General features: G+C 41.3%; 1 protein-coding gene across 2 annotated transcripts; it reads left to right on the forward strand.

Annotated features, from left to right (window-relative positions):
• The first annotated feature begins 955 nt into the window (after positions 1-955).
• Positions 956-11,838, forward strand: wipi2 (WD repeat domain, phosphoinositide interacting 2). 2 transcript variants are annotated; one of them, XM_061701111.1, is made up of 12 exons: positions 956-1,191; positions 1,733-1,815; positions 2,097-2,266; positions 2,385-2,481; positions 4,352-4,449; positions 4,771-4,863; positions 5,010-5,080; positions 5,159-5,272; positions 5,657-5,821; positions 6,141-6,248; positions 7,050-7,147; positions 10,584-11,838. In XM_061701111.1, the coding sequence occupies exons 1-12, from the start codon at positions 1,118-1,120 to the stop codon at positions 10,694-10,696; spliced, it is 1,284 nt and encodes a 427-aa protein (XP_061557095.1). In that variant the 5' UTR covers positions 956-1,117; the 3' UTR covers positions 10,697-11,838. The 2 variants fall into 2 exon arrangements, with proteins under 2 accessions (XP_061557095.1, XP_061557096.1); XM_061701112.1 differs by having other exon boundaries at positions 5,159-5,266.
• Positions 11,839-12,588: the final 750 nt, after the last annotated feature.

Below are 12,588 nucleotides of genomic sequence, written 5' to 3' on the forward strand. Positions count from 1 at the left end.
TTTAGCCCATTTTGAACCTTTTAGTCATCATGTGCTATGATGTAATGTAATGTATTATGTAATTATATCACACTGTGCAGTTTGTTGTCTATGTATTTGTATTTGATTTTATTTTACTTTGTTTTCCACTGCTGTCTGCTGGCAGGTCGCCATTGAAAATGAGAATCCTTACCTGGATAAATGAAGGTTGAATAAATAAATAATTTGGAGGACACCTTTTTAACTTTAATTTGACTTTAATATTACGCTAAAGTAACATTAGGCTCTTACTTGAGTACACTTTTTGGCGACTCTGCAGTATCGCTGGTCAGTTCGCAACATTAGCAAAGCTAGGAACATGTTTTGATAGCATAAAAGCCAACTGTTTTTTTTTTTCGTTGTGCCAAGTTAGCAAAGCAATTTTCCATATAATTGACAGTCGTTTTTCTTTCTTTTTTTTGTACGCAAGTACTTTTCATAGTGTACTTTTTATAAGTGAAGGAGTAGAGAAAGTCCTTCCTTTTTAGTCTTTTTTCCCTCAAAGTATCTCTACTTCTACTTAAGTACAGAATGTGAGTATTTTTGTCACGTCTCGATATATTTAATAAATCCAACATTTCTTGTACTTATCTGTACCGTGTATGATTTCAAGTGTGGCATGCACTACTGTACTACCATGTATCGACAGCTGATGACGCTGTAGCATGAAACATGACATTTATTTGGCTTGCGTTTCGCGGCTTGCGTTTGTTCGCTTATGTTTACAAACCTGGGCAGATATATTCTAAAATCATATTTTCAGAAGCGGCCCGGATAGGACTCTTAAGGTGGCAGCACAATGAAGATATTATTTTTCTTTTTATGTTCAGGCTTGAGCGCTTGAGTCGAACAAATATGTGTCGGTCACTTTAAGGCCGCACCACGCGTCGGGCTCCGCGCATGCGCGTATGAGTGAAGCATAAGCGGCAACCCCCAATGTAAAACAACAACAATATTGTTAGCATTAGCAGTGCTACGCTGGCCAACGCAATGGTTCCCTGAAGCGCAAATATACACCTGGCCCCAAATACACACTACCGTTATCAGGCCAGATACTTCAAATTCCCCCTGGACTTGAAACGCCGATGGTGCCGGGCTCATGAACCTGGCCAGCCTAAGCGGGGATGCGGGCGGAAGCCAGCTCCTCTTTGCCAACTTTAACCAGGACAACACGTAAGCCGGGGCCGGGTCGGGGCGAATGTAGGGCAGGGAGCGGAAGAACACAGGCAGGCTGCGGGGAACGTTCCGTGCTGCGATGGGCCGTCTATCGCGCTAGCTAGCGTTAGCTTACATTGAATGGGCTTTTGTGTTCAAATGGCGACCTGACACTGCCGGACGAGACACCGTCTGGCTTTGTTTTATCCGGATGCCAAATCTAATACGCGAGTATTGTTGGTTTTCCAATTCTAATACTGTAGCTCGTCTTACATGGTCGGTCGGTAGCGGCTAGCTGCTCAGCGAACGTGATGTTGTGCTAACTGTAGCCACATGCACCAGAGAGAAGAGATTTACATTCATCATTTTCAATGTGGCCATTTTTAATTCACATAATTCCTTATGTATTTACTGTAATATTGACTGGCGCCAGGTTTTTGACATAAAATTTTCCTACATTTGTGGTTTGATTTAGTTGCGTCGGCTGACATTACAGCGTTATTAAAGATGTGTTGTCTTTCTGTTGTGGTGATGACTTGTGTTTGTATTTGTTTCAAAGGTCCCTGGCTGTTGGTACCAAATCAGGATACAAGTTTTTTTCTCTGTCCTCTGTGGAGAAATTGGAGCAGATATATGAATGTAGTGAGTAGCCTTTATTTATCTTCTTATGGTCAGTGAAAATATAACACCGCTCCTAACTTCCTTTACTGTATAAATGTACATTATGTATGTGTACAGTACAGCTGCTTGTACTCCCATCAATAGTATCACTTCGTTTTATTAATAGCCGTCACATCCTTAAGTATCTAGCTTCCTTGTCATGACACATCCTCCAAAGTCTGATATCGTAAAAGCATGTAACCCTTCTGAAACTGCTATAGTGACACATGAAAGCTGATGATGTGTGTGTTTGCGTCCCACAGCGGACACAGAGGATGTGTGTATAGTGGAGCGTCTGTTCTCCAGCAGCCTGGTGGCCATCGTCAGCCTGAAGGCCCCCAGGAAGCTCAAAGTCTGTCACTTTAAGAAGGGAACAGAAATCTGCAACTACTCTTACTCCAACACAATACTGGCTGTTAAACTCAACAGACAGGTAAGAAGACACTTCGATTTATTTGCAATGTCCTCCATCTCAGGTGAAGTTTTATAAAAAATGATCAGTTGATATTTAGGGTTTTTGTGTGTGTGTGCGTGTGTTGTTTCCTCTACAGCGGCTCATAGTGTGTCTGGAGGAGTCACTTTACATTCACAATATTCGAGACATGAAAGTGCTGCATACAATCAGAGAGACTCCCCCCAATCCTTCAGGTTTGTCTCAAGCTTGTCATGTCAGTATACTCACATTGACCACATTTGGTTAATGAACTACAAAACCACAGCTCTATCAAAATTTCTACCTCTGCAAAGACAATAGCACTTACTTTTGTTGATGACTGCAGTTTACCTCTCGGCAAGAGGTATTGATTTCACCATTGTTAGTATCATTACCATTAGTTCCTGATTACCATTAAACATAAGATATTTGCCACAACCCATTCAAGGGGAAATTTGTTTCTATTGGCGCTTACGCTCTTTAATGGCATACCCAACAACCCCACCCTAGAATGCAAATGACACGCTTCCACATAACCAGCTCACGATATCAACTGCAACTTTCATTTAGGTGAAAAGCTGTATAAAGATGAGGGTATATAATAAATAGATAAAATACACTTCTTTTATTTGAATTTACGTTTTTCCCTGCACTGAGCCCTGCGCTTATTTCTAATCAACGAGCTGGTCCTATCTTTTTTATTTTCCAAAACCAAAAAAAGGCTTGGTTTTTTTGTTTTTGTTTTTTTTTTTAATAAATTTTTTTTTTTAAATATAAATGCTAGGGGCTTGGGCCCTGTGTGTCGAAGCAGTTTTGATGGCTTCATTGCCTCATCCGAGCCCTTTGCAACATATTACGGAGAGCAGGAGTTGGTGCGTGCGAGACAGCTACTAATAAACCTGTACCTTAAGTACGACTGTGGGTAAACATTGTCTCTTAAATATGGCTTTCTTTTTCTTGGAAGTTGTAGGCTTTTCCTCTGTCTCGTTATTTGGCCTTTACGGCTTTTTGAAGAAGCTCTCCGAACACGGTATTTTAGTTGATTCATTTTTACAAATTTTCACTTCCTTGTGGGCTTACTTTTTCCCTGTATCACATGACCGAGATGAGCTTTTTGACCGAGGCACATGCAGATGCACCTAATTTTGAAATAAAACTTCCGACTGATGATTTTATGTTTTTTCCATTCTTTTTGTGTGGTCTGGTACCAAATTTCCTGCGGCATGGTACTGTTCCGCGGCCCGGTGGTTGGGGATCTGATGTGTGGAGGACAGGCCACAAACCATAAATATGAAACAGTCAAATTGGGCACTTTGATTTGCATTTTGTTTGTACAAAAATGGCGTTATAAATGATGTTTTATTGATGCAATCGTACATCGCTGCACAAACTAGTTTGTTGCATGGAGTTCGGAACCATGAAATGTAACAATTGCAGTAAATGTTTGGATGAAAAAAAATTGTGTATGCAAAACACTTGTAGGCCATAAATATGCTGTAAAAGAATCAAATGAAAAACCGTAAGTATGGTGGTAACTGGGCAATGTTTTCTTAAATCATGTGCCATTCGTAATCTGGAAATGTCAGAACTGTTTTAAACTGAGCACCCCGTGTAAACTACTATAACTTGAAGCACACAACACAATCCGTTCTTTATGAGGAATCCTTTGTGTTGATATGTCGACCACAACCTTTTTGCCTTGGCGTTCTTAATGAATTACTTTCCTGTAGTAATTGCAGTTTTGACCTTTGACCTTTCTTAATGAAATATAATAACAATCAGAAAGAGCCCTCTGTATGAAGCAGTTCACGGTCTGCAATACGAAACATAAAGTTAATACCTTTGACCGTGTCATTTAATCAGAGTATTTTGGATACAGCGCTACAATTGAATCTTTTCCCTCGAATGACTTCATCTATCCATTTTCCGTACCGCTTATCCTCACGAGGGTCGCAGGTGTGCTGGAGCCTATCACGGCTATCTCTGGGCGAGAGGCAGTGTAGACCCTGAACTGGTCGCTAGCCAGTCGCAGCCCTTGAATGACTTAATTGTTTAATTCGTTTGTGTTTGTGCACCTTCCTGCAGGGTTGTGTGCCCTGTCCATTAACAACGACAATTGTTACCTGGCATATCCTGGCAGTGCCATGATAGGAGAAGTTCAAGTGTTTGACACAGTCAACCTGGTAGGTGAACACAAAGACAGCATCGCTTCCGCCCCTCAGGCTCTCTCGTTAGTCATGATTTCACTTTTCTATGACAGTATTGAGGCGAATGGAGATGTTCATTATAAACATGCCGTTATCCAACATGTTCCCATTGGTTGTTTGTCTGCACACATGGAAGAATAAAGTGAAGCTATAGGGTTTTAACTGGACAGTGACCCTATTAGTTACAGTCTAACAAAGACAGCCCTGTGTGACTGCCTTCTTTTGTCAGTATTTCCACAACCTGTGCTCTGATGTTGCACACCCCTTACACATGTGTGTGCGTGTGTGGTGTTCCAGCGAGCCGCAAACATGATTCCAGCCCACGACAGCCCATTAGCAGCTCTTGCTTTTGATGCCAGCGGAACTAAACTAGCCACAGCTTCAGAGAAGGTAGGACAGTAACAACCCCCATGCCCGGTTATTTTTTCTATCTGTAGCTCTCTGTCTGCATGCTTGAGTAAATAAAGTCTCCTTACATCGCCTTCAACCGTTGTCTTCCTATGCGTGTCTTTTTGTGTTTCACTTCCTCGTCCCAGGGCACTGTCATCCGTGTCTTCTCCATCCCAGAAGGACAAAAACTCTTTGAATTTCGACGAGGGGTCAAGAGGTGATTGATATGCTACACCAAAAGTTTCATACCACACTTGAGTGCTATTCACTTAATTGTTTGTGTTCCTTGTTGTAGGTGTGTGAGCATCTGCTCCTTGGCCTTCAGCATGGAGGGCTTGTACCTGTCAGCCTCCAGCAACACAGAGACGGTTCACATCTTCAAACTAGAAACACAGAAGGAGAAGTATGTGTACGTATTTCAAAAAGAATGGTTGGGTCTTTGATGTGGCTATAAATATCACTGATAGTAGTTCACTTACTTGACCTCCGTGCAGGCGGCATGGGTTCAGTTCTTACTCTGTGACAGTGTGAATGTGAGTGAATGGTTGTCTCTCTATATGTGCTCTGTGATTGCCTGTGACCCATCCAGAGTGTAGTTCGCCTTTCCCTCAAACTTAGCTGTGATAGACTAAATAAACACAATAGGTGAGATTTTTAGCCAGTAGCTGGGTATAGGTTCCACAGGAACAACTAGGTTAATAGTGAACCGTGAATATGGGGGGGATTACTCTTGAGAAAACTGATGGAAGGTTGTACTGTGAAATTACCAATGTTTCTCACATTGTGTGTGTAGGCCAGCAGAGGAGCCCACCACTTGGGGTGGGTACTTGGGCAAGGTTCTGATGGCGTCAACCACCTATCTGCCCTCCCAGGTCACAGAAATGTTCACACAGGGGCGAGCCTTCGCCACCGTGCGCCTGCCCTTCTGTGGCCATAAAAACATCTGTGCTTTAACAATGTAACTTTCTCTCTATACTTTTTTTATTGCGCTAATTTCTGCAAGACATTAAAAAGTACGAAGCACCAGAAGGATATTCAGTGAGATCGAGCTCAAGCATGTTATCTTCCACTTAGCGATACACTGGTCATTGCTCCTTTGAAGAATATGTTGTCCAATCTTTATTATATAGAAATATTCAGAGTCAATAAGCTTTCCATATATATTAACACCAATAGGAATTAGGTAGAGGCACGTCAGCATGACATGTCAATACATGAGTTCATGAATTCAATACCACATACGCAGTCTTATTTTTGTCTTTTTGGTTTTCTCGTAGGATTCAGAAGATTCCCAGGTTGCTGGTTGCAGCGGCTGATGGCTACTTATATCTCTACAACTTGGATCCACAAGAAGGAGGGGAATGCACTCTCATGAAGCAGCACAGGTAACGCAAACTTCGACATACACAGTAAAAGTGCTCTGTTTATTTGGACATGAATAACCCCACTTGTGCTAAATTAGACCATATTGGATTTCTGAGGTTTACATGGGTTGCTTAAAGATGATAGCATTCATTATCATGTATGTGTTATTGTCAATGACAGGTACACTGGCCATGGCGTTAGGTACCCCTGCACAGTAGAGACATAGTAACAAGATGTATAAGATCAAAGAGCAGTATAACAAATTCTACATTTACAAAGATCACACAGTTATATTGCTCAATTTGTATCATTGAGCAGTCTGTTTATTATTGTGTTTGTAGTTGTCAGTGATGAAATTTACACTCTGGATAAGGTTGGATGGCTACTGTGTTACTGTAGTGTACAGATATCAAACTCGGGGCCCGAGAGGCAGATCTGGCCCATTACAGCTTTTTTGTGGCCCCCGAAAGTAAATTGTGAGTCAACTTCATGTTTTTGGGTAAAAGATCAAAATTGCAAATTGTCTTCACATTGTAACATTTGATTTTTATATAAATTAATTTATTATTGTTTACTTTTGTGTTGTCATTGCTTGGTGTTGATACTAGTCGTTTACGGACAATTTGGGCGTCTGCGGATTGTTTCATGTGTTCCGTCAATGTAAACACGGACATGAGATCACATACTGCCACTGTCAATTGAAATGTACCTGGGAGTTGAATAAGAGAATAATCGATCTAAGCATTAAATCGTAATTGGTGACTTGCACCTGCAGTGTAAATCCAGCCTTTGTGAAACAGAGCCTCTGCTGTTGACCTCAGGTTAGACGGCAGCGCAGAGCCGCCTAATGAGATCCTGGAGCAGGGGTCACATGATCGCCCACTTGTGGCGCAGACCTACAGTGCTTCTGTCACTAAAGGTATGTCACAAAGCATTCTAACGCTCATAACTGAGTACATCCGGTGGATTCCTCAGTAAGTCATGCATATAGAATCATGAATAAGGAAGGAGCAATGTTAAGCAGGGTATGTAGTGTACAAATCAACAGGCAGGATACATTAGAGCATTTTAAACCTCTAACCCTTCTCAGATGTCTCTGAAAGATTATACTGTGGTGCGAGGTGTGTTAATAGTCATTTTACCTCCGTGATCTCGCAAAATATTAAACGATCACAAATCCTTATATGTGTGGTCAACACCAAGGTCGGGCGAGCCACTGATTCTGTGATTGCGACTTGAAAAGTAACGAAAGCCAATTAGGAAGTGACCTGAAGCTCGCGCTGTTGCCGGACACAAATAGAGGAGAAACTAGTTGTGTTAAATCTTTGTGGCAGAACGCCACTGAACAGTCAGGCAGTATGCAGGGTTCAGCAAGTAGTTTTACGAGTTACAGACCGTCTGCAACGAGGTTGGCTGCGATTACAAATGTCGAATCGCAACCGGTGTTCCGGCCAATCAAAATGTGAGGTTGTATCACATGATCTTACACAACAAAAAATTTTAATTTTTGTTGTGTAAAATAAAAATAAATAAATAAATAAATAAATATTTTATTTATATATCCAGTCAGCCACCAAGCCATACCAATATTTAGAAATTGTGTCTTTACCGTAACTATATTTATAATTTCATATCGTCACTGTCGGGCTGGAATCTTCTGTGTCCTAATAAGGTCAATTTAATATTTTTTCACAAATCGACACAATCGATCTGTTCTTAAGTTGTCTTTTCTTTTTTCATAAAATTAACCAATTTAAAGTGTTGGGGGGGGGGAAAAGCTTGACAACAGATCTATTAATTCTCTTTGAATGCTCAACTGTCTGAGAAGTGTTGTAAAAGACAACCTCTTCCCTCACTCTGTGGGAGCCTTGTGGCATTATGGCACATTAAAATCAAAATTCAGGAGTTTTTATTATTTTATTTTATTTTTTTTCTATTTTTTTAAGAGAATTACAAGTGAAAATAGTCATGTTAAATCAGTGATTCTCAACCAGTGTGCCGGGGCACATTGGTGTGCCGTGAGCGCTCTTCAGGTGTGTCATGGGAACTTATAAAATGTTACATAATTGGTCAAAAAAAATTCTAATAAAAAAAAAAAAAAGAAATAATGTATCTTTGTTCATCGATTTATGCCAGTGAGGCATAGTGACAGACTGACCAAATAAATGCTATTCTATTAGATGGCGGGAAGTACATACTGTAATTAATGTATTCACTTTTTGTGACATTTATGTTTGTTGGTGTGCCGTGAGATTCTTCAGTTGTAAAATATGTGCCTCAACTCCATATAGGTTGGAAATCACTGGGTTAGATACACCCATGCAGATTAATTTCCACCTATTAAACTGCTTAGTCAGCACGTCGTTTTGTTTATAGCATCACTCATGGCTCCAAGACCTTGAAGAAATAGTTTGAGATGGTGATGTAACCACAGTCATATGCTTTTGTGAAGTATTAAAGATTTTTATTTTTTCTTGTCAGGGGGTTGGTGCGCTGTGGACGGCTGGCACTGGCAACGTGTCCTGTCATTTTAATCAATGACAGCGTAATAAATTAGTGATTTTCTTTTTTAACTTGATTTTGGGGTTGTGTTTATTCTGGTGCGCAACGGCATATGACAGCAGTCTGAGGTGTAATACCAACTTGAATGATGCAGTGTTTAGTAACTCAAGCAAAATGGCTTTTTTTTTTCTATTTTGTAATGTTTTTTTTTTTGTTTTTTTTAATTTCCTGCAAAGTAATAATTTTGTACATGCGAGGATTCCGCCCGACCAAGGACGATATGTACCTATAGAACTATAATTACAGCAGCGGTCAGGGCAGTGTGCTTTTTCCTTTACAATGGCCATGTTGTTTGTGGTCCAATAAACCAATACTTCAAAATGTTGCTTCCTGATAAAGACAGGGGTGGTATTTTTGGTTGCAGCAAGTTAGTAGGTGTGCGAGTGTCAGTTGCCTACTGGATTGTGGTTGCGTCCTAGTACACAGTCCGGCCGGCTTAATGTTTTCCTTCAGTCATTGACCGCAGTAAAAATGACAAGGAGAGACGAGCTTTCGAGCACAATGTAAGCTTGCAGTTAGTTTAGCTTCTATTTCTTCTAGTTCTACTACTCTTTCTTCTTTGTATTTTCCGTTAGTGTTGATACCCTGTTGCACCATGCTGCCTGTCGCAGGTCAGTCTTAAGGCTTCTTTATACTCATGTGGACGGCGACCGCGCTGACGTCACTATGGCTATCACGCACGCAGTTTGCCTTTATACTCGAGCGCAACCCATGCGCGCTGTTTTAAAAGTGTGCTGCAGTTCTCCTCCAAGTCAGGGGTGTCGCTCCGGCTGGTATTGGCTAGGACGCCACAGGGTGGAGTTTCCTCAGGATTTTTTTGACCATTTCCGGTAGCCGTTTTTACTTTCGTTTCCGGAACAAAGCAACAACAATGGCGACCGTGGAACAGAGTCTGCTAGAACAAATGGACCTAGATGACCAGATCATACGTTTAATTATGCTGCAAAATCTATCAAGAAGGCGGCAGCGTAGGTGCTATGTGGAACTGGGACGAACGCTGATTACATCATCACAGCATGTGACTAAAACGGACCAATCACGAGGGATGATAATTTTAGCCGTGTGCGCGTCAAGCGACGCAGAGGGGCCACGCAGGCCGATATGTCGGTCATGTGATGCAATGCGGGCATTGTCGAATGCTCGAGCGCGGGTGTATAAAGAGGCCTTTAGTATTATGGCAGACGTGTGGTGTGCTGTGTGGGGTCTCAAGTACACCACACAGGAGAGCACTGATCATCACATGTGCTGTGGAAAATTGGCCAGTTTCACTTTGTTGATCCTAAAATTTTATTACAAATATGTGTCTTTGAGCATCTATCTATTCCAGCAATGTATAGTGACAGGCAGAGCCATTAAATGCTCTTCCACGAAATGTCACAAGGTACAATTAACCTATGTATCCACCGCTTGCCATTTATATGACATAATGATAGCTTTGTGTTCAACAAAACAGGCCCAAATTTCACACTGTGTCAGTCAATTGAAACAAGATCATTATTTAAGTGAAGCGTACCTTGGCTTAAGAACTTAATTTGTTCTGTGACCAAGTTTGTAACTCAGTTTACTCAAATAAATTTTCCTCATTGAAATGTCATTAGTCTGTTCCAGGCTCCCCAAAAAAAACAGTTTGTATTTCTGTATTTGGCTGTCGCTCTCCTTGCCCACATGTTAGGGCATTACAATACCTTATAATACAATACGGTATGCATGTTAAATTAAGGGGGGGGGGGTTCTAAGTATTTTGTGTCCAATTAGGTGACCTTTGAACTCACACTCACCTTTTAACATCCTAGGTTACTGTGACGAGCAGGGTGCCGTGGGAGGGGCGGGGCTAGACGACGACCTCAACAACTTGCGCCTGGAGGACGAGAATGAGCAGCCGCCGCTCATCCTGGAAACTGACTGACCAAATGAACGGCCTCACCCATCAATCAGAGGGCCTCCTCTGGCGCTGCTATAGACAAGTGACACTAGGGGGAGAGCAAGATCAGAGAGGGAAGGTGTTTTTTTTTTTTTTTTTTTAAACACACCGAGCGCTCTAGAGCCTTTCTGTTGTTATTTGTTGTTGTTTGTTTCTTCACATACATCTCCATATTTTATCTTCCTCCCTCTTCCTTGTGCTCCTTTTCCCCTCGGTTTAGTCTGCGCAGGCCAAACTGACTGCTTTGCATGTACATGTGCCAACCGCTCAAACAAAACCCCAATGTGAGTGTGCGTGTTGGACTATTGATCAAAATAGAAATGTAGCAGTGCTCTACTAAAGACACACACGCAGATGCTAGCGCTGTGTATAAAAAAACAATTGTGTAAGTGCCTCTTTGCTCTCCTATCATGTTTTTTTCTTCTTCTTAAGATCTCTGCATTGGCTTAATAAAAATCTATTTTCATTTGTCTGATATCTGAGGGTGTGTGCTGTACTCTCCTTTCTGACACTTTGCTCTCTCACATGAGCACACACACACACACACTTTTTGGGCAAGAAGCCCACAGTGTGTGTCGTCTGCTCGCATCTGACTTTTGATGCTTTTTGCTGGCAGAGGTTTGTGTGCGTGCGTGTGGTGTAATTAGCTTATGTTTATCCTCAATCACTTCTACCTGTTCAACAGAGGCTCCCTGGACCCGCCCACCCTTGCTTCCCTCCAATCATTGGTCAAATTCCAACTTTGATATTATGGCTTTTTTTGTAAAGCTACAGGCTGTGCCGTGTCAGCCTACATGATGTTGCCATGATACTGTGTCCATACACTGAAGACATTTTATGACCATTTATTATGCAGAGCTAAGAAACACAACAATGTGTCTGTACATTTCTTATAATCGCAGGTTAGCACTGTAAATTGTTCTGCTTCTGACCATTGACTCTTGGTGGACAGTGTCTTCATTTGATTAATTCGCTGTTTTAGGATGTTAATTCCAGCGGTCCTTTTGTTGACTGAGGCCACTCAGCAAAGATTAGCCAGGAGATTGGGAGTGTCAGGTGTTTTCTATTGATTTTGTATAAAATGTGAAACAATTTGAAACCACAATAAAGATAAAAGTCCATGTTGATGAGTGATGTTGTACCATGACATCTTACTTGTATGCACATTTTTTGTCCTACAATTCAACTACTTTCAACACCCTCTAAAGTGAATTCAGAGATTTGAAGAAAATTGCTGTGCCAAGAGAACTATGTAGTCCTCAATTGTGGAGATTTTTCACCACTTTCCCAGTTTTTGGGGGTGCGGCTAAAACAGGGCCTAGTCACACACTTTGGAGTCCGGCACTAGAACCTGCGTGCCTTCGTTCACATCAGCGGTTATCCGGCGCAATTGCGATGTGCAGGCAGCTAGCTATGCCAACAACCCCAACATTTTCCCTTTGGGTAGTCCACTAGCATGACCTGGTTTTCAGTGCATTCAGTGGACCTGCCCATAGCATTCGAGAGATAACAATTTGATTTTACATTATTTTGAAGCCTCATTTTATATACTTGCCTTTTTTGTTTACTCATTCAAATTTGGCAGGTTTGTTAAAAACAATCTTCTCTGGTGTGTCAACTGTAGAAGACATGGACTAAGGATTTGATGTTGTTATTTTGAAGTTGTCTGTCTTATGCTAGCCTGCTGAGAGGTTTTTAATATTTATATTTGGATTTTGTTGTTGTTATGGAAGCCATTTTTGTGTGTGTCAAGGACTTTGCCACCATTTTAAAATACACTTTCAATGCACTCTACTGGGTGCTGTTCTGAAGCACATTAGATATAAGATGTGAGTAAGACCCGAATCTTGCTACTCATAACAAAATATGGAAGCCAG

The sequence above is a fragment of the Phycodurus eques genome, chromosome 16 (assembly GCF_024500275.1).
Source record: "Phycodurus eques isolate BA_2022a chromosome 16, UOR_Pequ_1.1, whole genome shotgun sequence".
Classification (NCBI taxonomy): domain Eukaryota; kingdom Metazoa; phylum Chordata; class Actinopteri; order Syngnathiformes; family Syngnathidae; genus Phycodurus; species Phycodurus eques.